General features: G+C 37.4%; 1 protein-coding gene across 1 annotated transcript; it reads right to left on the bottom strand.

Moving 5' to 3' along the window:
- Positions 1 to 73: 73 nt before the first annotated feature.
- On the bottom strand, positions 74 to 25,218 carry pigl (phosphatidylinositol glycan anchor biosynthesis, class L). Its single transcript, XM_056270078.1, has 7 exons — positions 24,865 to 25,218; positions 24,524 to 24,623; positions 8,849 to 8,939; positions 5,635 to 5,702; positions 3,020 to 3,051; positions 1,291 to 1,424; positions 74 to 842 (listed from the first exon to the last, which is right to left on the bottom strand). The coding sequence occupies exons 1-7, from the start codon at positions 25,196 to 25,198 to the stop codon at positions 714 to 716; spliced, it is 888 nt and encodes a 295-aa protein (XP_056126053.1). The 5' UTR covers positions 25,199 to 25,218; the 3' UTR covers positions 74 to 713.
- Between the last annotated feature and the right edge of the window lie 91 nt (positions 25,219 to 25,309).

Below are 25,309 nucleotides of genomic sequence, written 5' to 3'. Positions count from 1 at the left end.
ATTGAGGATGTTATGTCATGTATAAGGAAAACCACTAAAACCATTTATTTTCAAAAAGAAAAAAAGTTCATGTTTTTTTCTCACTTTATCAAATTTATTTTAAACAATTGTTGCATTACTCCACATTGTTATATGTATATATTCATAACTCAAAGTCAAAACAGAGAACATCATAAACTTCCAAGAATTACAGATTTGCTCGGAAAGAATTCAGAAATACATGCCAGTTTTGAAACCATACTGAATCACAAAATTTGGTACAGTACTCGTTGACCCGTTTGGAACAGTGCTTTAACTTAAGTCAAACAACAACAGTAAACGCAAATGTAAACAAAATCCAGAATCTAATTTTGTTTTCTCCATTCCCTGCACACACAAAGGCACAATCTGTTCTTTGGATTCAGCTACTCTATTAAAGTGCTTATCTAGGCTAAACCTCTCCAGAAAACTGGCTTTCAGAATATTGGATGGTTAGGGGTACAGTGTGTATATGCCCATTATATACCAGCATTTCTCCATCAGTGTCTGCAGGTTGAATAATATATTCGCTGAACCTTTTTTAATATGCTGTCACTATATAGTATTTTAATGACAGCATATTTGGAATGGGGTTATTTAAAGAAATAAGAAACATGAAGTTAACCTTTACCTAAACAATGCAGTGCATAGCTTTAGTCCTACATGGACAGGAACAGTGTCCAAGACAATCTAATCTAATAAATTTTCACATTCTTTGTTTCCACAACGATGGCCTGGAACGTGTTTATGAACATGTAGCGTGAGAACAGTATGTAGAGCCGGCGGAACCACAGCAGCTGAGAGCGATGACAGAGCATGGCTTTCTGAGGAACGAAGAGGAGAGAGAAGTGAACAGTTAATTCAATTTGTTGGGTTACTGTGTACTGATTTACTTTTTTTATAGCCCTTATAATAAATCAGGTAGATGACCTGACCAAAGATCACAAACTGACACACGAAGGCTTAACATCCTACTGTAAGGAGCCAGACTGGTAGAGGCAGTTCAGACAGAGAAACTGCGTCATTCTCTCGGCAGGATTAGTTAATGCTTACAGTAAAGGTTCAAAGTACTAATGTGTTAATCAGCAACACAGCCCTTGTTTTAAGAAGGAGCTTTTTTCAGCTATGAATGTTCTGTATTCAGTCTTCAGTCTGGGAATACATCTGAAGACAGCTGTACTGTAGAAGCTGAGAAAAGCGAGACACTCGTAACGTTTCATCGGGTCTAATCAGAGCTTAAGCTATTTGTTTAAACGCTGACTCGTGACGCACCTTGGCACGTTTATACTCCTCCTGTCCAATGAGACAGCAGAAATCAGAGGGGAGGAGCCAGCTGACTGGCAGCTCTAAGACTGATAGATACTTTCTGAGGATGCTGATGGAGTGAAGAGAGAAGATCTGACAACCTGTAGGAACAGATGGATAAAAAAAAAAAGAAAAGTTAAGCTTAGTACTGGGTTTCCACACCTTTTGGACTTTTCTAAAGCTTTTACAGTCGATTATTATTATAGGATGAGGATTTCATCAATCATTTCATAGAGATTGTAGTCACAATACGCTGTTTCAATGATGTTGTCTACATGCTACTGATTATTTTTTTATCAAATACAACTGAATAATACATATAGTGTAATAGACTAGGTGAAAAAGAGGTGTATCCATAACAGAAAAAAAAACTGCACCAGTTTGTTTCTTTAAAAAAAAATATATATTTGGTAAGGACTCACCTATATACAATACTGTGAAAAATTTGAGGTCAGTAAAATCTTGTTTTATGAAGATATTAATACTTTTATTCACAAATGATCCATTAAATGGATCAAAAGTGATTTAAATGTTACAAAAGATTTAAATGTTACAAATGTCTATTTCTAAAAACGCTGCTCTTTTGAACTTTCTAGAATCTAGATTTTTTTTAAAGCAGCACGACAGTTTAAACATTGATAATAATAATAAGACATGTTTCTTAAGCAGCAAATCGTCATATTAGAATGATTTCTGAATGATCATGTGACACTGAAAACTGAATTAGTGATGCTGAAAATTCAGATTTGCCATCACAGGAATACATTACATTTTAAAATATATTAAAATAGAACACAGCTATTTAAAATTACTCTTACAATACTACAGTCTTACTGCATTTTGATCAAATAACCCTTTGAACATAAGATAATTAAAAAAATCTTACATACCCTAAACTTTTGAATGGTAGTGTGTAAAGGGCATGAACAAGCTTCTTGATGCGGTCACAGATAAACCTCCAAGTACTGAGAGTTAATGACAGGGTTATCAGAAAGACGATCTGGCTGATTAAAGAAACATTGGGGCCTAGAGGTTCACTGAGGATCTGTTACGTAAAATACGATTTATCCAGAAACAGATGGGGAACACCCACTGATCTATATAATGATCATTCTATATAGATCAGTGGAAACACCGGATTAACAGGACCAACCTGTCCTCAGTATGAGTGCTGGAAATTTAAGTTAAATATAATAAAGCACGTGTCACATTACACGTGTAATGTAAAATCACATTACCACTGATATGTAACCCTTTGAAAATATTTTAATCACTAGCCTACTGAGGCCAGAAGACATCTTCATGTGACAGCATATCCACCCCTAGTGGTCCGAGTCATGAACTGACCATTTCATTTGCACCAATTTTGCACTTATCAATCTGATGTCTTTTATAATGTAGACACAGCAGACCTATGATCTCAGTGATTTTCTCCGCTTGGGTGTAAGAAAGGGTTGGTCTAGCTCAGGGGTGCTGCTGGGAAACTGTTTACGGTATGCAAGTATACTGGAAATGTTTTCCAGAGTGCACTTAATAGAGTGTACCAGTGGGTGGCGTACTTTGCCTAGAAAAAATTAACAGCACTACCAACGAGGGCCAGATTTAAACTGTCAAGTCTTACTCTACAAAATGATGAATAATATTTAAAATAATATTATGCTAAATATATTTTTGAATGTAATGTAATCAGACTTACCTTCAGGTAGTCGTCCAGCAGAAGCCAGATGACTGTTGCCAAAGACATGAAAGAGAAAAAATATGTAACATGATTCATGTAACACACCAAACTCAAACGCACATACACTCCAGAAACAATCTTAATGAGCATTTTTGTTTCCTTAAAACATAAATTAACCTGATAAGCAGACTTACTTAAAGAGAAAGACATTTATTCAAGTTTCAAAACTAAGCAAAACTTTTTGTTCTCTGGGGTTCTGTAGTCAATTTGCAAATCAGTTTCTTCCTATTTTATTTATTTTTATTTTTTAAATACGATGCTCATTGGGAAAATCATTTTTATTTAGTGTATCCAGGTAACAATTAAACACATTTTTTTTTGGGATATAACAATAGAAAGAGGATATAACGAAATTAAGAACTGCAGATTTACTGTAGAACTTTTGACAATAAATATTATTCCAAAACTAAATGAAAATAATTTGCTAATCACTGTGTGCTTCCTAGCACCACTTTGGGTGTCCCCAGACCTCAGTTCAAAACTTCCTGGTAATTTGTATTATGCACAGGATAAGGTAACCAGAATAAATGTATTTTCACATATTTTTAGTTTGTTCTGCCATTACAAATGCACACCTATATTGTACATCACATATTCTATACCTGTAACTTGGTCAATAAACCAAAATACTAATACTGATGATAACTCAAATTTAATTGTCTGCAGTCTTCGGAAGTGTCTCTCTCTTTCTCTCCTATTACACTGTGTGTGTGTGTGTTTGTCTTAAGGACACACATACTTCCTGAGGTCTGGGTTTTTCTCAGATTAGAGTGAGCTCTAAATCCATATGCAGTTCTTGGAACTGCCTGTCATGGCCTGGCTCTCCCAGTCACAGCACCTGTGTTGGCCCCGGAGCTCAGCCCACGACGACTAAGTCCCAGCGCCAACTTCATTGCTACACCTTCACCACCAAACATTGCTCAATACCTAAATGCGGTTTGTTCTGACTGTTTTACTGCGAGCCTTCATGTAAGTTATTGCCTCACGCCAGCAGAAAGCATAATCTCCTGTTGTTTTGATGCCTACATCACCCCTATTAATGATTTAAGGGTTGATGCCCTTGTGTAGAAGACAGGATTAAGATTCATACAGTATTTGAAGGTATCGGGCAAAGTCCTGCAGTGCATTGTTGCAGCTTGAACAACAAGCTGTCTGATCCGAGACAGAGGATCTGTTTTTTTTTCTTCTTTCCTTCTGAACTGATTCAGTATTCTGCTGCTCTGCTGGAATGTGTGTAATGTGAGCTTTCATTTGTGTAGTGATGGTATGATAGCCAGATATGCATATTTTCCTATGCATTTATTGTGATTATTTTATGATTATTTTACCGGTAATTCTTTTTATATGTAAAGCACTTTGAATTACCATTGCTGTGTATGAAATGTGCTATATAAATAAACTTGCCTTGCCTAGATACAGTTGAGTAAATATTACACTGTAATACAACATTGTGAAATATTATTACAATAAAAAACCGAATTGAATATATTTTAAAATGTCATTGAATTATTGTGTTGGGAAAGCTGAATTTTCAGCATCATTACTCTAGTCTTCAGTGTCACATATTCCTTCAATTTGGTGCTCAAGAAATATTTCTTATTATTATCATCAGTGTTGAAAACAGATGTGCTGAAAACAGTTTTGTGCGAAATCATGGTAACATTATTTTCAGGATTCTTTTAATAGATAGTTAAAAAAAAACAGAATTTATTTGAAATCGAAATTCTTTGTAACATTATAAAAGTGTTTACTGTCACTTTTGATCAATTTAATTAATCCTTTCTGAATAAAAGTATTCCTTTCTTTCTTTTTTGTTAATCTTTTGGATTAATCTTGTTAATCCAAAAGTAAAATAAGAACTAATAAAGTAAAATATGAAATAGCTGTAAATATAAAATCAGCTCAATCAGGGAAATTCAAAAAATGTTACGATCCCTTTTATTTTTGTCTGTTTGACTTAGCATTAAACTGCACTGTACTGCATTGCGCCAAATCAGAGAGAAGTGTATGTTACAGAGTCAATAAATATCTTCACACCACTTTACTGCAAGGCCAGTTTTTAGACCAGTGTAAATTTCTGGCTGGTCCTGGCTGGTTTATCTGGATGGGTAATAGTCTAGATTGTGGGTTAACACAGCCAAACTGTTCACATGCAAAATCTAGATGGTAAAGCATGTTGACTAAAGACATCTTGCTAGCTAAGATACAGGTCTGTTCAGCAGGGTACTGTTTACATAAATATCAAATCTAATGTAAACAGTGCAGCAGTTTAGCAAGAATTTTCCCATTTCATCTGGACCCACTAGGAATAATTCAGGTAATGTTCAATAAGCAACATTAGGCTGTTTCCTTTTCGTAATTATAACAAGAAACGTCAAACAGCTGGCCTAACTTCAGAAAGTTTCTATTCTTGCCTAAGCTATTCTAACTGTTGCTTTATGTGGGGGAAAGAAAGTCATTATTTTTAGAAATGAACTACAATGTACAACTATTTATTTTTTAACTTTTGCAAATCTACTTTGAGTAACTGCTAACATCCTGTTGTGTGCATTGTGAAATCAGCACAAAGGTACCTGAGGGTCTTGTAGATGGCAATATGATTGGCATGTCCACTCACACCTCTGCCATCAAATGTCAGCACCTGCAGAAACACACCATAAATCAGAGAATGATATGCACACCACATTATTGTGATATTATACATATAATATAATGAAATTATAGCCATTATGCATATGCTTGGATTTACATTAAAAACAGTAGCCTACATGTATTTTAAATAATAACAATATGAGAATTAAAATAAAACTTTACAATGCAAATGCTTATATTTGTTGTAGACTAAAGTATCGTGAACTAACAATGAACAATACTTTAACCTACAGTATTTAACCTTTTGTGTTTTGTTTAAAAGAAATGAATACTTTTATTCAGCAAGGTCGCAATAAATTGATCAAAAGTGACAGTAAAGAGATTTATAATGTTACAAAAGTTTTCTATTTCAAATAAATGCGGTTCTTTTAAACTTTCTACTCATCGAAGAATTACTCAAAAATATTTAGCAGCACAACTGTTTTCAACATTGATAATAAGAAATGTTTCTTGAGCAGCAAATCAGCATATTAGAATGATTTCTGAAGGATCATGTGAAGGATCACTATATTTTTGTTCAAATAAATGCAGCCTTGGTGAGCAATAGGAGACTTCTTTCAAAAACATGAACAAATCTAATACAATTTTAATATTTTAAGATCAGTAATAACATTTTTGCGTCCCCCCCACCCCACCACAGTTTGGTGGAAAGATCAGGTGGAACTTTTCCGTTGCATCCCACAGAACAGAGTCTAGTATGCAAGTACTTAAACTTGCTTTTTTCCATCTGCATTCTTTCTTCTTACTGAAGAACAGGGTGAAAAGGTGAAAACAAGATGAAAAAAAAAAAAGCCAAAGAAAAGAACTGGAAAATAAGATGAAACATAAGCCAAAGAAAAGCAGTAATTTGAAGACTCAGCAGTGGACTTGGTGGGAGTTGTTGCCAGAACTGTGTGGAAAGGCTTCTATCTGTGCATCGTCTGCTGTGTCACCAGACGAGGGATTCTGTCTTTGGTAATGGGTGCTTTCCAAGCGGCTGCTGCACATAGCTCGAGCTCCAAGGGTGGAGGAAAATATGGTTGACAAAATAATATATTGTGGCAGGTATGTAGAATGTTGCCAAGCACAATGAGGCGAGTGAGTCAGCTTTCAGAAGAGACTATCGGCATGAGTGAGAGAGAAACTCTAAATGCTGTGAACAGCAGAGAGGACAGAATAAATGTGTTTATACATGCATGATTATAGTCCAATTTTTCAAATTTTCAATCTGCCTACAGTGTACCGCACATGTAAAATGTCATTTTCTAAGTATTAAACACCTGTCGCACGTCATCTATGTCTTTCAAAGCATGTGCACAACAGTAAGGCGGGTAAGGGTCAATTGCAGTCTCATTAATATGTGTACATGCTGGATGAAGCCGCGCTACCTCTGCACTATCTAGGTTTGTTAGTAACTTCACATAAACAAAAATCGGACAGGTATGGTTTCAACTAGATGAAAGAATTTACACAACCTTTTTTTTATATAAAAAAAAGAAAGATAAATTATTGCTTTAGTCAGCCTGAAATTGAACTTTAACATACTGATATTTGCCTGCAAGAACAAAACAAACATGTCTGCACACTGTACACACGTCATATTATGTAAAGCATAAGGATTCTGGTATGCACAGCAGTAATGCACATCTGATTAAACCAGATGAGTCTATTTGTGCAATAGTGCCCTACCCACAATCCTCTGCTCCTTGTGAGAGAGCGGTAAAGAGCACAAGAAAGCCACCACTCTTTTCCCACACGTTTGAAAGCCAAAGTCAAATTGGAGTGTAATGTTATAGTTCAACATCAGTATTTCCATCCCCACAGCCTCTTCGACTTAAATCAAACATGAAATTAAGGGTGCAGCGGAACCGTGTGTTGATCCACTGGATTCAGCAGCCTGTATTAGTGAGTGAGTGTGCGGTTTAAAGTCAGACTGGACTGTTGCTGCAGTTGTCAGTCTGGTAGGAAGGATACCGGCTGCTCTTTGCATGTACACTATTGGATGTTAGGCGATGGAGATAAACCAAGCCATGTTGCAAGGACATTGCTTTGTTTTCTGGCTTGTTTATGCAAGTCCTCCGTGCTTGGCTTTCTTTGGGAATTTCATGGCATGCGGGCTGAGAAAGAGGGAGAGTGAGGGACAAAGAAAACATTAAACAGTACACGTGAGAAAAAGAGAGAAGGAAAAAGAGGGGAAAAAAAGTTTGTTCTAATCTTGATTTAAATTTTTTTGGGGATCTTTTCTGGAAGTCCTTAGAGCAGGCTGATAGCTATCTGTGTTGGCTTGCCAGCAGTGAGTGACCCTGGGGAACCACGTGTCTGTTTCAGTGGTATTATAGGATATTACAGCATGTGTAATTAGGGCTAAATACAGGGGGCCAATGAAAAGCTCGTCTGAGTGAATTAATCTAGCTGATATGGTCCTAGACTCAAAGCAACCTCATGAGTTAGACTTAAGCTATCAGATAAGCACAGTAAAAAGCTGGAATCTCGGAAAATCTCTCTTTGACTCGAAGGCCTCCCATTGTCCAACACAACCCCCCACCCCCCATTTAAATGGACTATTATTGAGACCTGACTGTCACATGACCATTTAAAGCCTCCATCCAATCTAGAATAAATAAGTAATTATTTATTATTTCAACACTATTATATGGAGAGGTCTACATACTGTATATGACAGATTCTGTCAGAGCCAGTTGAACGCTAATTTCCCATCTCTTTTTCTGATTATTGTATGTTTATTTATCATATATTTATCTTTTGGTTTGTCTGTTATCTGTAAGTTCATCTGCAACCTTGTGTTCCCTTATCATCAGCCTCTTTTGTGTCTATCCAAGTGCCGGTTCGTTCCAAATACATTATTAATAATGTCCAAACCAAACATTTTAGATATCCTTTGGGAACATTCTGCTAAAAAGCACACACTCGTTTCCTTTTTTTGGGGAACTTTTTTTAGTGCACTCAACTATTTCATAGATTTAAAAGGCCTATCACTGGTCTCAACTTCACGACTGTACCACTGTCATGTCAAACTGCTTCGAGAGCTCTCCCAACCTGCCGATGTGTTCTAGAGGAATTTCTGTAGGTTTAGGTCATACAAATAAACTCCAGTCTTCTGGATGAGGTGGACCTGGATGGATAGAAGTTTCCTACCAGACTGATGCCGTAGTTTTGGGTGTGTTTGAGGATGAGAGAGGAGACCAGTGCAGTGCTCCATTGGACCGCAGGGTCATCTGGAAGCTCTCTGCATGAACAAGAGGAGAGAGGGAGAAAAACATAAAAGTGTCGTATGGAGATTTCACACACTTTTAAAATGAGACATGGCATGTAGGCAACTAGATTTTTTTCAATTTTGTGTGTAAATATGGCTGTCTTGTGAGCTTGTGAGTGGTTGCATGTACGTTGTTGCATGGTTGTTAAGCTGTTCAGAGTGGTTCAAGGTGAGTTGATATATGGTTGAAAGGAGTGGAATGATGGAAGCCCATTACTGCCACAAAATAAATAAAAATAAAAATAATTCTGCGATAAAGTAAGAAATAAAAAAAGTCAGAGATATAAAGTCGCACTGCATCAAAATAAAGTCAAATTGGGACAAAGTCATAATTACCTTTTTATTTATTTTTCTCAGAAACAGGCTTTCATAGGTTCTTCTATCAATGTGTTTTTATTGTCTGGGAGAAAACTTTATGTTAGAGTGATTAGATAAGTAATTAAACACCTCTCACCAATATGCCAACTTAATTATTAGGGTATCATCCATACTTATAATACAAATTACACACCAAAGTGTAAGTCTGAGCAATGGTAATAGTGACTCTTGACTTAGCAAGCAAAATTAATGAGTGACATTATATACAATACTAAAGACACAAATGATGGAATAGGTTTGTAAATACTGTACTGTCCATGTTCTTTGTGTAAGTTTGATTTGGACTGAGCAAAAAGCCTCTACGTTCCAACACACACACAGCTGCAACAAAACAGTGAGGTCCTGGAAGGGTTTTGGCCCGAGGGCTACAGTGGCGAGCGAGAGTCTCTCTATCTGATTTACTGCCACAGTCTCACTACCGCTCAGCTTGAATGCATCCCACAGTCCTCTCTGAAGTCTGGGATCAAAGGTCACCCGGGCTTTTCCATCTCATTCATCTGTAACTACAGCTCAGGGAAAATAAGGGCCATGCATTAATCTCTCTCTTTCTTTTTGTTCTATTTCTCTCACACACAACCCCACACACACTCCACATAGCTGCTGTGTAATGTATTGGGGTCAGAAGAAGCTCCGCCCACTGCAGACAATCACTTAAGTGCATGTTGTTTTGTTTTCTTGCTGTTTTACTCCTAGACACCTTTATCAAACATCAAATATTAGAACAGCAAAAAGAAAGATAAAGAGAACAGTTGAGTAAGCAAGAGTGTAGAGATCTGGATTGAGAGACAGAAGCTCCAAAACATAGCGAGCTGCCTACCTAGACATTATTTTAAGTCATCATAGGTGTGCTTATGATGTGAAGGCTGTTCCAAAAGGTCTGTCTAAGACAACTTTTTTTTGTGTGCAAAATTCTAAGGCAGCATTAGATATACCTTTTATGGAGACTGGAAATGGCAATCCAATAATGCAGTGAATTAGATGGTGTGTGATTTAGGAGAAAAGTGGCAATAAAAGTAGTTACTTATTATATAAATATAAGATAAGACTTTTAAAACATAGCCAGAGAAACATTTTCAGAGCTGAAAAAGTTTATAATTGAATTCTGGCAGGCAGGAAGGAAAACAAATTCACTGGAGGACTCTGTATCTACAATGATTCAATGGCCAGATTTTGGATATGGCAGGGCAAAGTGGACTGTGATTGGCTGAGAGGGCCGGGTTGGCAGCGCGTACCAGTTGGCACTGAATGTGTTAAAGACAGCCGGCAGCAAAATCCCAGCTCAAGGTCAGGGGGTAAGACTAGAAGGGGGGGTTAAAGTCAGAGTGAGAGAGAGAACAGATAGAGAGAGAAAAACAGAGCCAGTTGAATTGAGGCTACCTCCCTCTCTTGACAATGGGGCATGACAGTTGTTTCTGTTCTTTTGTGATGGATCTGCACATAAATCAAATGCTGGTCAGGGTCACAAGGTCGGCTCTGAAGGATACCCTATCAGAGGCGGAGTGGGTGCGAGGTGATATGCTAGAAAATGGGGTGACTTGGAAATTGGGCAGTAGGAGTTAGGATAAGACAAAAGAGAGCATGGACAGATCTAATGTACAAAGACACAGAGACACTCATACGATAATGTAAGAGATGGGACTGAACAAGAGGTATGAATGCCAATACATCTTTCTATCTACTTATCACAAAAAAATAAAACAATTGATTTTATCCAAACATTATGAATTTGATGTCTAATGATTTATTCTTCAGCACAGCTGAAGCAAAAGTATAATTATTAGCTTGTAAGGCAGCTTGATATTAGCGTGATTGTCATTAAACATATAAACACTATAAATAATGATTTTTCGAAATTTGTATATAAAAACATTAGTAAAACGTACTCCAGAAAATACTATGTCAGTTTTTCGATATCAAAAATTCATGTTTAATTAATGTGTTACTTGCGGTTTCTTTGAAATTGTTTGTGAAAATTGTCTCTACGCCAATTTTTCAGTGCATTAAACCTCTTAATACAATTTTTGTTTGACCAAAATAAAGGATATTTCCATCTTTGATTTTGCTTTCTATTTTTTTCTTTTTACAGTTAATGAAATCTAAACATTTAGTTAAAGCTGCAGTCGGGCGTTTTTCCTCTTTGTCGCCATCTCTGTTCGAAATCTGCAATTGCAGTCATTCGCGGAATTACGCGGATGAACACAATGTTTGAGGAGAGTGTGCAGCTGTCAGTCACCGCGCCGATGTGGATAATGGCATTCAGAATCACAGATTATTCTTTTTGGAAGTATGACCAACAGAATAATTTTCACCGGAAAATGTCATTTGAACTAGTAAGAAACATCCACTTTTGTTCTGGTTCTGACATTGCAGTAAATCGCGCTGATTAAATCTAACAATCGCTTATAAGTTATTATATCACGCAAAACCGTGCAAATTATACTTTGTTCTCAAATTGTTAATGTTAACAACGTAAGCATTGCGTGTAATGTCCTTCTGATATGTATCCTTGTTTTCGCATGGGTCCGGTTGCAGTCTCTTTTTTTCTGTAGTCACTCCGAAGTCCGAACGAAGTCTCTTGCATTTTACAGCGGGTGAATCTGTTGTCACTGGTGATTGTCGTTTGAACCTTTCTGGATCCGCCATCAAATTGATAAGTTTAATTATATCAAGTGCTGTGAGAAAAGGCTATAAATCTCCACCTCCAACATCCTCACACGCAATATAGCTTATACTAGCCGAGACTCCTTCTTTATGTGTACAGATGTGACGTAATGACGCAAAGACATGCTCGAATCTCCCGTGGAAATCCTCCAGTACCACTGGAATTAAAAACATTATTACAAGCTTACCGCTTTGAATCGAGCTAAGGCAAGCAGATAGTTTTGAACACTGGCTGGTTATGTATTTTCTCAAATATGTATTTTGGATCATTTTTAACCCAAAAAAAGCTACGGACTGCAGCTTTAAAGCTTAGAACTTTGAATAAATTTTAGTTTAGAAACCCCCATTGGCATTGACTTCAGCAAATGTGTTCAAAAACGTTTTTGATAGTGATGCAGTTACAAACCGATATGACTTTCTCATGTATAATGCTGAAGGTGAATTTGTGAAGAATATCTTGGCTGCTCTTTTACATATAATGAAAGCGCATGAGAACTAGGCATGTCAAGCTCCAAAATGACAGAAAAACATCATAAAAGTTTGATAAAGTGGTCTAAGCTTTAGAAGTCTTCTGAAGTCATAAATTGCTTTGAGTGACAAATAAACCAGTCTTGATAATTTGATAATTTTTTTCCCTTCGCAGAAGCTCTAAATGGACTCCACAAGTCACTTTGACAACAAAAATATTACATCATTGTCAATGATGCCAAACTGCTTTGGCTCTCACATGTCTGCTTTTAAAACAAAGCTAGCGTATATGACCTCAAAAGACAGAGAATATAGCACATGGGCCACTTTTACAATACTTTTGTGGTGTTTTCGCATTTTGGAGCTTGACAACCTCGCCCCCTTTCACTTTTAATATTATGTAAAGCCAGGATACTCTTCAAAACTTCACATTCAACGTCCAAAGGACAAAAAATAATGTGGCTTCAGTATGGCATGAGGATGAGTAAATTATGACAAAATTGTGGGTGAACTGTTGCTTTAATAATTGTAGCACATACACAAACATTCTTTCCAAAGTCAACAACAACTTAAGTGTTCAGGCTTTGAGGCATTTTACTACACTGCCCTTTTAAGGGAAGAAAGTTTCAAAGCTTACACCTTTAATCTTCCAGAACCAAGAACAAGGAACAGAAAGAGAGAATGATAATGAAATGAAGAAAAAAAAGGAGAAAAACACATGATCTACCTGACCTTTTTCAGAATGGATCAATGCAGTGTTGGCCTCGCTATAGCAACAGTGTCAAATGCCCCATAGTAACCTCTCTTCTCCCTCCCTTCCTTCTCTCTCTTGCTCGCTCACTCACTCATCCGCATGTGTAATTGCTTGCAGGCATCTGAATGCAGCAGATGAACTTTAGCCTACTGAGGAGGCGGTGTGTGTGTGTGTGTGTGTGTGTGAGAGAGAGAGCAGAGAGGGTGGGGGAGGGGGGTGGGGAGACTGGCAGCGTTTGTTTTGTCTGGTCACATGGGGCCAGGGCCGCCTTTCCGTTACACGGCCCCGGTGCATGCTGGGAAAAGCTGACTGCTGACCGACAGTTAACCCTTTCAGCATGGAAAATATCCGACTGAAATGGGTTAAGGTTTGCAGTTATGTTTGTGCAGATTTATGGAGTATAAGAAGCACTTTTATCAGTCAGTAGCTCTGCAGTGCAGCAAACTGGAAAGCTCAAGCTATTCTTCATTCATTTAGATGTTCAGGACCAGCCAAACAGCCTTTTTCAGCCAAATTTAGAACACCTATTAAAATAAAATTACACTCTCAAATACTTGGCACAAAACAGCCCTGCAGCTTTCAAGATATAATACAGAGCACATTGCTTTATGATGAAAAGAAGAAGGGGAGCAAATTAAGAAAAATGGTAGTGAATCAGCTGAGCGTTTCTGCCTTGGAAGAGATATAGAAACCCCAAATGTTCCCAAAGAAGGATTTTTTTTTTCATGACAAGCTCTTGGTAGGGAGTGCATTTGTAGTGCTGTCAGGTAATTGTGTTAACAGAGCTCATCTCTCTGAGGGTCTTGACCTGCCGTCAGCCCCAACACCCCCCTGACCCGACTTTCTGTCCTCTTCCTGGAGCCTATACATCACAGAGGGTTTAGTTTCCTTGCCAAACAAATTTATAATTAAATATTGAAGGTGATGAATGCTATTGTTTTTTTCCCTCTTGTCGCTACTGTCCAATGCAGTTATATATTTTTCATATTATTCAAATATAATTTTTGCCAAACATTGGTTGTTTTATAGCTATATTATGGAAGCCCATTTCCGCCACATAAGATACGCAAATTATGCTTTTTTAAAATCATATGAAAGTCATAATTAAGACATTAACAGTCAAAACTACAGAGATACTAAATCATAATTATGAGGTTAAAAAGTCCAATTTTTTACACAAAAAGCTGACATTTTTATCATAATTACAAGACAGTCATAATTTTGACATAAAAAGTCGAAATGACAAAAAGTCACACGCAGACAGAAGCATTGGCTACATGTGCACAGAAATTTGTTGTTAGCGCTGCCTGGTGATCGACTTTTTACGACAACAAAATAGTTTCACAACTGAAAAGCTAAATGACAATTCTCAGTAGCGAGGTGGTAACGTTTCTGTTTTTGAAGCAGTTAAACGTATAGCTTTGCTATTTGTAGAGACGCTGCAGCCAAACACTGTTGAGAGTTCAATTATTCCTGACATAATTTCCAATTAGTATATATTCAACTTTTTATCTCATAATTATGACTAACCAAAGAATGATTTTTTTCTTATTTAACAGAAATGGGTTTCCATACATATTATATTGATAGTAGTTGTACATGTAATCATTTAAATAATTCTAAAATTTTATTTGGAATTAAATGAGAAAATATATTTGCTGTGAAAACAGTCCAACCTTAAGATTATAGGTTCCTTTATAAATTCTCAGACAGCCACTTTTCTCTGAGAAACTGTATGTATATCTGGCTTAGTTCAAGACATGCAGGATAATCTTACAAAAACTAACCTAACACCCACCGAAAGCTCTCAACACATGACAGAGACACAGAGAGAGACCGGTAAAAGGAAGTAAACAGAGGACAGGCTCTCAACCTGATGTCACCCTGCCATGCAGGTGGACTGTGTGGTCTGTGTTCACATGCACAGACAGCGTACATATGTCTGCCTCAATGAATAATACAGAAAAAGAGAGAGAAAAAGAGCATGGGGGTCGACAAAGTACAAGTTCAGTGGAGCGTGTTCAGATGTGCTCTTATCACAAAAGCACTCCCATGATGCATTGCCTCGGTCAGAGTGTAGGCGGTCAATGCAGCTGTGCACCAGAGAGAGCAAAGCAACTCTGAGAAGAGGGTCACGCGACTCATTCAGAGCCCATAAGGACACACACTCTGAGACAGTAAGATACAACAAAGTAAGATACAACAGAACTTTACAATCAGAGTGTAAAATTAAATGGATATCACGCACACTCGCATAACAATTCAATGAATCAGAAAGAACACTTTTAATTGCCAGCAGACAAGTATAATTAGAGATGATAATCACAAGTTCATGAGGTTTACATAGTCAGACATTTAAAAGCTGGTATAAAGTCTGATCCACTCTGCCGATAATTCTGACTGAAAACCACCTACTTAAACAGGAAGAGGCTGTGTGACCAACATAAAGCATTCAACCTGTTGGTTTTCTTCACATGTTCAGGGTAGGAATGCACCAATAACAACTCTAGCTGTTATCGATAAGCTCATACTAAAAATCAATACTATTTTGTCTAAAATAACCCACTAAAACTAAAATCTACTTTTTTGTCAATGTCAAAGCAATGTTATGATGCTTAAAGGTGCAGTAAGCAATTTTTGAAAAAAGCAGCTGAAAGTGGATTGGACAGAGCACCACAACAAACTTGTAGCCAATCAGCAGTAGGGGTGTCCACTCATGATAGGAGAGGAGAGAGAGTGAGCTGAGCGAGAGGGAGATTTGAAGAAAGACTTTAGGAGAGATGGCTGAGAGACATGCTGATGGCCGTTTCCTGTCTTGCCGTTGCCCTACATGCAAGGCCGTAACCAGGGTTTGAAAATTAGTGAGGTCCGGGGTGTTGTGTAAAGAATTTTGCTATAATAATGGTTTGGCCATTGGACCCACATTTCCCAATGGACATTAAGCTGTGACCCTTTTTTTTAATGGAATTTGGCATATATATATATATATATATATATATATATATATATACAGGGGTTAAATTTGGATTTAATTATGTGTGGGGTAGTCTCTCACTAGGGGGGTCCGAGGGTTTGCCCCCCCGGGATTTTTTTTGTGAAAAATAAACCAAAATGGCACTTTCTGGAGAGTTTTGTGCAAAGAAAAAGTAGGTCTAGCAAGTGCAACGCAATCTCACGACCAATTCGTCCGAATTTGACGAGTGATTAAAAGATGGCTAATTCGTACGAATTCGTACGACCTCATTCGTACGAATTTGTACGATTTGTCTAAACCCACGTGATGGGTAGGTTTAGGGGCGGGGTCAGGGTCATTCGTACGAATTCATACGAATTGGGCAACTCGTCAAATATGTACGTTTTAGCAAAAATCGTACTAATTCGTACGAGTGAGGTCGTACGAACTGTTACGAATTAGCCATCTTTTAATCACTCGTCAAATTCGGACGAAATTCACACAGATCAAACACAAATATGCTGACTGAATAGATTGCTAGTTGAGAAACACTGCTTTAATTAATGTTTTTATGATGGCTTTGTGAAAGGTTAACTAAACAGCATGAGCCGTCTTCCAGCTGGCCAGTAAGTTATTTGGCAAATTTCATTCTGTAGGCTAACATACAGATCTGTTTTATGCTATTGTTTTTGATAGTGTTATACATTTCTTACAGATAATCGATTGTCATTGCGTTTGTCTTACCGAATGTGGTAGCTTTATGCAATTACAGTTTGTCTATAAGCTTCTTTTTTTTTAAATGTATTAATGCCGACAGTTAAATGTTGCCAGATATTGCTACGAAAAACAAGCAAAACAAAATAATAATAATAATCCGAAATAAGTTCAAAGCTTGTGTTTTGGAAATAAGGTTAATATATCACTAAACCTTTCCACATTAATAACTTCCTAAAGTGTCACATTAAATCAGAAAAACAGGTGACTACTGCCACCTTTCTATTAGGTGGATCTGGCAACACGGAGGCTGCACCCGCGTTCACAACGCGCTCTCGAGCCCCGTTCAGTTCACTGCGCCAGCTTCTCGCAGCAACATGAATTGCAAACACTCATATGAGGTGGTTTAAACACTGCTAATTAATCATTCAGAGAGCTTGACATTTTATTTTTGAATGTAAAAAAAATGACCGAGGTCCGGACCTCGGTGACCTCATAGCTGGCTACGGCCATGCCTACATGTACTGAGATTTCTCTGGATTCCCTGAATCTTCTCACAATGTTATGTATGGTAGATAATGAAAGACATAAATTCTATGCAATCTTGCATTAGAAATGTGATTTTTGAATTGTTTGACAATTATCTCATGATATTTGGCATGAAGTGATGAGCCATGACCCATCTTTGCTAGACAGAAAAGCTCCTTTTACACCCAATCACAAGACCCGATTTTTCATGGACTGTTTAAAAAAAAAAAGCTTTTCATTTTTATTTTGCCTCTGTCCCAACTTTTTTGGCGTAAGTAGCAGCCATCAAAATGAAAAAAAAAAATTATATTAACAAAATACACTTAAGTTGGTCAGTGAAAACTTTGAAAATCTTTTCTTTATACTTTTGTCAGTTAAATAAAGGTTAAAGAGAATAATATATATTTTTTTTAAATTACAGATTCTTAATTTTATTGCATTTTAGAAAATGTCCAACTTTTCTGGATTTGGGGTTGTATTTGATTAAAAATACAGCAAAACCAATGACATATTACAATTTAAAATAGCTGTTTTCTATTTTAATATGTTTAAAAAAGTAATTTATTCCAGTAATATTAAAGCTGAATTTTCAGCATCATTACTTTAGTGTCACATGACCCTTCAGAAATCATTCTAATATGCTGATTTGATGCTCAAGAAACATTTCTTGCTATTATCAATGTTGAATTGTTCTTTAATTTTTATAATATATAAATATATATATATATATATATATATATATATATATATATATAAATAATCAGTAATTACAGATTTAGTCCAGGTATATTGTGCCTCCCTGTAGTTTAAATAAAGGCAGGTAAATTGAAGGGGAAATATTGAGAGGGGACCCTGATGCCAGGATATTATGTAGCAGGCTAGCCGCCAGCCAGTCAGATAGCAATTGCTGACTTCAACCAGTTCTTACCAGTTTTGCATACAATGTACGTGAGAGAGCGGTCTGTGGACGTCTGAGACTGAGACTAAAGTCCACAAGACTTTGTCACTCTAACTATGTGCACTCATGTAACCTTTGTCTACTCAGTTGAGTGTGTGTGTGTGCGTTCAGACTTTGTACGACAACAGTCGGTGCTGCTGACTGCAGGGTATGAATAGAATCATTGCATGCACGCCAATCCCTGATCACTAAACAGCGACCTTTCCTGAACCAGCTCAGAGCCCAGATGACCCTGCCAGGACGCTGACACACACACACACACACACACACACACACACACACACGAAAGCTAGAGATTATCACAGTTTGCTGAGGTCATGCTATGCAACCGAAAGACCCAAAAGCTCATCTTTCAGATTTAAGCGTTATCAGTTCACTGCAGTCGTCAGTTATCTATGCTCCAGTGAAATCTGTAACATTAGATTAAAAAAAAAGATCTTGATTAGAGTATTTGAGAGTGAAGTGATCTATGTGGTACCAAAGCTTACTTTTAGTCACTCACAAACTGGGTTTTTGACAAATGCGGGGTGAGATTTAAGACTTGTGTGTTTGTGTACGTGCTTGTGAATGACTATAGAGGAAAGGATCATAAAGATTACAGTGTCAGCTCCCGGGTAAAGACTGAGATACGGTGGATAAGGTGAACGAGGAAAATGAGTCAGAATGGATCAAAGTTTATGCTGTGTGTACATTAGGTTAATAAATAAAGATAGGGCGAGAAAGAGAGAGAGAGAGAGAGAGAGAGAGAGAGAGAGAGAGAGAGATACAGGCGGACTGGGCGTTGTGCCAGCTTATTATGAAAGTTCCAGGTGGGTGTCTGAGTTTACATGATACTTATAACCTAGTCAACACACACACAAACACTCCCAGGCTTCTCAGAACACACCCTGATTCCACGTACCGCCACTAGAGTGGTCTAAAACAAGACAACTGCTCACTGACCCCACACTTACACAAAGAGTGCGTACCACACACACACACATGCGCGCGCAGTGATCTAAATGACCCAAATGGAGGTAAATGTGACAGCTGTGTCCAAAGCAGTCAAAACAAGGGCGTATCTGATCGTCCAACACACCAGGAAATGTCTAGTTACATGTGGGACAGCTAGAGGGTCCATTCTGCTTTATTTTTTCCATCCTTCCAAGAAACCAACAAACTCTAAATGTGGAGAAGTTTCAGCCATGCGATGGTGTTCTGGACCTCTGGGGATCTGCAGAATTTAAGCACGAAAACACCAATGCCAAGAAGGAAGCATAGAGCGCACGGATTCATGCAGGGAAGAACTGCAGGCAGGGTGGGTCATAGCACTTGGAAAACAGCCTGGAAAACATATTACCATGACTATGCAAATTCTTTTGGGAGAACTTGAATTTGTGACACATACATCATATTTTTTGCCTGCCATTCTCTGGGTGGACAGGAAAACTCTGGTTTATGTCATTTGACAAAATCCCATTCGAGCAAAGTTTTTCTAGAATACCTTCACATGATTTTTCAGCAAGAGACTTGCAATTATTTCCAGAGAAACTGGACTAGCTATACAGAGTACAAGCTGTCTGAATTTTATTGTCATCCAGCCTGTCCAACATTTTAATTATTTTTAACAAAAAGCAAATACCCATTTCCAAACATGACATTTTGACTGGGATGAACCGTTACTGTGGAACAAGGGCACACACTGCAAAAATCTATTTTTAACTATTGTTGTCTTGTTTCCAGTAAAATGCCTAAAAATACATTTATCTGAGAAACAAGATATTAAGTGTTGTTTTCAAAGAATTTCAAAAATCTTTAGCCAGATTTATTTACTGCAGTAAGAAAATAAAACTGGTTTTCCCTTTGAATGGACTTGTGACTTTTTTACATTTTAAGCATAAACCTGACTAAGCTAAGAACTTCTTTGTCAAATATCTTCTTTTTTTCCCCAAAGTGTTATCTGAAATGCTGAAGGATTCCTAACTACATTTTTCCAACTGTAGATTTAGGGTCTTTGGGAATAAAAAGTGTTAAGTTTACTCAGCAGAAAAAAAAAGAAATGACTAAAAATGCTTCAAAACTAAAAAATATCCTAGCAGTAGCAGTATGCTCTGAAGAGACAACATTTTATAATCATGTATAAATTATCTCTCCCACACACACACACACACAGTTGGTTTGCATAAATGCAACAACAGCACATCAGGTAATATTTCAACATCTGAGTCTTATAAAAACACCCAAATGATGGCTAATACGTTTCAGAAAATAGAGACACGTAGTAGTTTAAGGTCAGGCATCGGAAGGCCCTTACGGAATCTGTATGTGAAGCCTTCAGCAAGGCCCTTAACTTCAGGTTGTCCTTGCAATAAGTAAATTGTAGGTTGCTTTGGATAAAAGCACTTACACTAGCTTGGGTTAGTTTTAATTTAGTTTTTGAAAAAGTCTCTAATAATAATCATCAAAGCTGCATTTATTTGATCGAAAAATACAGTAAAAACAATAATAAAGTGAGATATTAGTACAATTTAAAATAACTATTTTCCATTGTAATAATTTTTAAAAATGTAATCTACTCCTCTGATGGCAAAGCTGAATTTTCAGCATCCTTACTCCAGTCTTCAGTGTCACATGATCCTTCAGAAAACATTATAATTTGCTGCTCAAGAAACATGTATCATTATCAATGCTGAAAACTGTTGTTAGTATTTATGTAGAAACCATGATACATTTTATCAGGATTCTTTGATGAATAAAGTTAAAAAGAACAGCATTTATTTGAAATAGAATTTTTTTGTCACACTATAAGTGTTTTCTTTACGGTCCCTTTTGATCAATTTAATGTGTACTTGCTGAATAAAAGTATAGAAAAATAATAAAAGTATTAATATTACTAACCCTAAACTTTTCAATGGTGTAAATATTACTGATACGTGTATCCTACTGTTGGTTACATGTACTTCAGCCAGACTCTGGCACAGCTTAGCAGCAGTGACGGAAAATGAGGGTAGGAAGAAATCTGAAATATAGTTCATATTTGAGAAAAACAGCTGATGATTCAGGAAAACCCTGAAAATTCAACCGTGACTAAGAAAATACCACACAGATGTGAGTGATATTGATAATTGTGGGATCACAATGACTATTTTAGAAAATCATGCCCTGTGCACTCTTTTTTTCAGGCCGTGTCATCATAGAGTTCTTCTCAGGGGGGTTAAGGACTGCCCTCTTTTAGTCTCCCGGCCTGGTCGTTTGTCGGTGACAGATCAAGCTCCCATACATCATCTCAAGCTGTCTGTGCCTCTGTTGTGACAAGAATGGAAGGGTTTCATTTGTAGCCCAGCCACTCTTTGCTCACAGGGCAGCCAGGGGAGAAGAGGAGGGGCCTGACCCAGACACCCTTAATGGGTTTGCTCGCTGCGCTGAAGCCTCAGGGGGATGGCCATACTGGAACTAAATGTTTATTTTCATAGCATTAATAAAACACCCCCCACCAAGAGTAGACTAGGGCTTATTGTCAGTGTTGGGAGCTGATTGATTGACACAATCTTTATTATCTTTATGGAGTTATGTTGAAGATCAGGGTTGGCAGGTCTGTGCATCTTACTCATCAAGTAAGCATGTGCATTCATTCATAAGAAGAAACTGCATAGTCCAAGAAAATCTGCCATATATGCCTTTGCATCAGTGTTGCCAGATTGGAAATATCCAAGTATCGTACCAGAAGCTCAAAATGATCGTATTTGGAAGAGAATTATCATACACGGGGGTTGACTGGATTGTTGACAGGGTCTGTAGCTCTCATGAGGCACACACGCAAGGTCTCTCGCTCTCTGCCTTGCTTTCTCACCTTCACTTTCTCCACACAATCATGACGTAGATCCACAGCTAGATCAATGAGTATAGAAGCACTATGATTACAATGACCTCCGATTGAAGTGTCACAAAATTCTGAAATTATCGTACATTATGGGATTTTTTCCATTATTGATCGTACATCGTACAGAGGTCATAATTACCGTACGTCTGGCAACACTGCTTTGCATTCATGTAAACGCAACTGTGCTCGGGTCAAGTACTAGTATTAATTTATAGCTGCAGTCCGCAGTTTTTCCTCTTTGTCGCCATCTCTGTTCGAAATCTGCAATTGCAGTTATTCGCAGAATTATCAACTTTACTTGAGTTGTACTTTGACACGGCACAGCGCGGATGAACACAATGTTTGAGGAGAGTGTTGCTGTCAGTCACTGGGCCGGTGTGGATACTGGCATTCAGAATCACAGATTATTATTTTTGGAAGTATGACCAACATAAGAATTTTCACCGGAAAATGTCATTTGAACAAGTAAGTAACATCCACTTTTGTTCTGGTTCTGACATTGCAGTAAATCGCGCTGATTAAATCTAAAAATCGCTTATCATATCATATCAAAACTGTGCAAATTATACTTTGTTCTCAAATTGTTAATGTTAACAACGTTAGCATTGCGTGACTATACATGTAATGTCCTTCCGATATGTATCCTTGTTTTCGCATGGGTCCGGTTGCAGTCTCTTTTTTTCTGTAGTCACTCCGAAGTCCGAACGAAGTCTCTTGCATTTTACAGCGGGTGAATCTGTTGTCACTGTTGATTGTCGTTTGAACCTTTCTGGATCCGCCATCAAATTGATAAGTTTAATTATATCAAGTGCTGTGAGAAAAGGCTATAAATCTCCACCTCCAACATCCTCACACGCAATATAGCTTATACTAGCCGAGACTCCTTCTTTATGTGTACAGATGTGACGTAATGACGCAAAGACATGCTCGAATCTCCCGTGGAAATCCTCCAGTACCACTGGAATTAACAACATTATTACAAGCTTACCGCTTTGAATCGAGCTAAGGCAAGCAGATAGTTTTGAACACTGGCTGGTTATGTATTTTCTCAAATATGTATTTTGGATAATTTTTTCACCAAAAAAAAGGTAAGGACTGCAGCTTTAAAGGGGAACTTGGCAACTATTTCAACTTAATAAAACCGTTTAGAAATCATTTGAATGGTTCAATAACCTGTTCTGGAGAGAATGGTGACTTTCCCCGCTCCCCCCAGCGTCCCCAGGCGGAAAACCAACCTTGCAACATGGGGACTAACGTCCCGTTAAGTTGGAAATAGAAGTCTCGTGAGAAGCGAGAACCCCGAACTGCTTTATGGCAATTCGACATAATTCTATGATACTGTGTATGATGTATTACCCACTCGGTAGACATAGCTCCACACGATAAAGTTGGCCGGCTCCGATAATAACAAATGCACATGAGCAGCGGTACAAAGCGGGAGGAAGTTTTTTTTTCCTTTTTTCCAAAGTTTTTTTTGAGCAAGTGAGGTTTTTTTATGACAGTGTTGTGAAAATATACGCCGCACAGCTGTAAGGGGAGCTTGATGAGAAAACATGCCACAACAAAAGTGAAAATCAGCGAAGAAATGACTAGAGTTGCCAAGTGCCCCTTTAACAGTAATTGTAGAGAGACATCTTGTTATATGTTTCCAAAATGATTTTATATTGTCCTACAGAATGTCACGAAAGAAATGTATATACACACACATACGCATATATGTGTATTTTATTGTTGAAAACAGTTTTTGCTGCTTAATATTGTGTAAACGGTGATAATTTTTCCAGGATTCTTTGTTCAAAAGAACAGCATTTATTTGAAATAGACATCTTTTGTAGCATTATAAATGTCTTCACTCTCACTTTTGATCAATTTAATGCAACCTTGCTGAATACAACTATTAATTTCTTGAAAAATACTTACCCCAAATTTTTTAATAGCAGACATCACGGTTTCCATAAACATATTAAGCAGCAGTACAACCATTTTCAACATTGATAATAATAAGAAATGTTTCTTGAGCACCAAATTAGTATTCACATGATTTCTGCAAATTCAGCTTTGCCAGCACAGGGAAAAAAATTCACTAAATTATAAATCCAATGCAGTCTTTTAGATTTCCATTCAAGAAGTTCTTCAGATGATTAAGATGTTATATTTATATTATGGCCACAAGTCATACAGGTTTGGATCAACATGAGAGTGAGCAAACGATGACAGATTTTACATTTTGGTGTGAACAATTACTTTAAATGAAAATTGTGTATCCTGTGTGCTGCCCCCTTACTTGTCTTCTATGACGGTGACATGGTTGGATGGAATTCCCAGCACCGCACAGCTGTCAAGCAGTTCCCTTTTGCGTTGGAGTCCTTGATTATTGTAATTGCCTAAGGATGGCAGAAACATTTTATGTGTCTCTTTTACATTACACAAGCATGGCAAATATTTCAGCAGAAGTCCAGATTTCTTTATTTAATCAGTTATACACATAGAGTATAGTATTTATGCAAATTACATTATTAAACAGCATGCATTTGCAAGGTAAAAAAAGGTTCTGGCTTTCAATAGAACTGAAAAATTATGTTTTCAGGTTATGATTATAATTTATTTACGGAATAGTAAACCTACCTGTTGACAAACATAACAAATAAACGGATGCTTGTGATTCAACAAGTTTTAAGATTGTAGGTGCAAAGAACATGCATTCGTCATCTGGATGTGCAGTGACTAACAGAGCTCGAGTCTCGTTTGCTGTCACGCGCTGCTTGCCATCCTCTGAGTTTCGTAAGAACGCGCCGGACCTCTTTTGTGTTGGACAAAAATGTGCGTCTCCAAAGGTGTATGAAGGGGTGGATATTTTATTTCGTAAGTGTGGCCATAACTGGCTAAATCTGTAATACACAAACTTTATAGAAACAATGTAAGCCACAAAGACAAATATGATGGAAACGAAAACAAACATCTCGACCGCGCCATGAAAGAGTCCGTGTAGAACATCGTTTCCTGACTAATGGTTCCTATAAACCTGCAGATCGGATTGTTTAAACAAAAAAACACTGGGTTATTGTAGGAT

This window comes from Rhinichthys klamathensis, unplaced genomic scaffold, assembly GCF_029890125.1.
Source record: "Rhinichthys klamathensis goyatoka isolate OS25496 unplaced genomic scaffold, OSU_Roscu_1.1 h1tg000296l_1, whole genome shotgun sequence".
Classification (NCBI taxonomy): Eukaryota; Metazoa; Chordata; class Actinopteri; order Cypriniformes; family Leuciscidae; genus Rhinichthys; species Rhinichthys klamathensis.
Note: the sequence above shows the minus strand (reverse complement) of the source record. Positions and strands in the feature narration are given on the sequence as shown.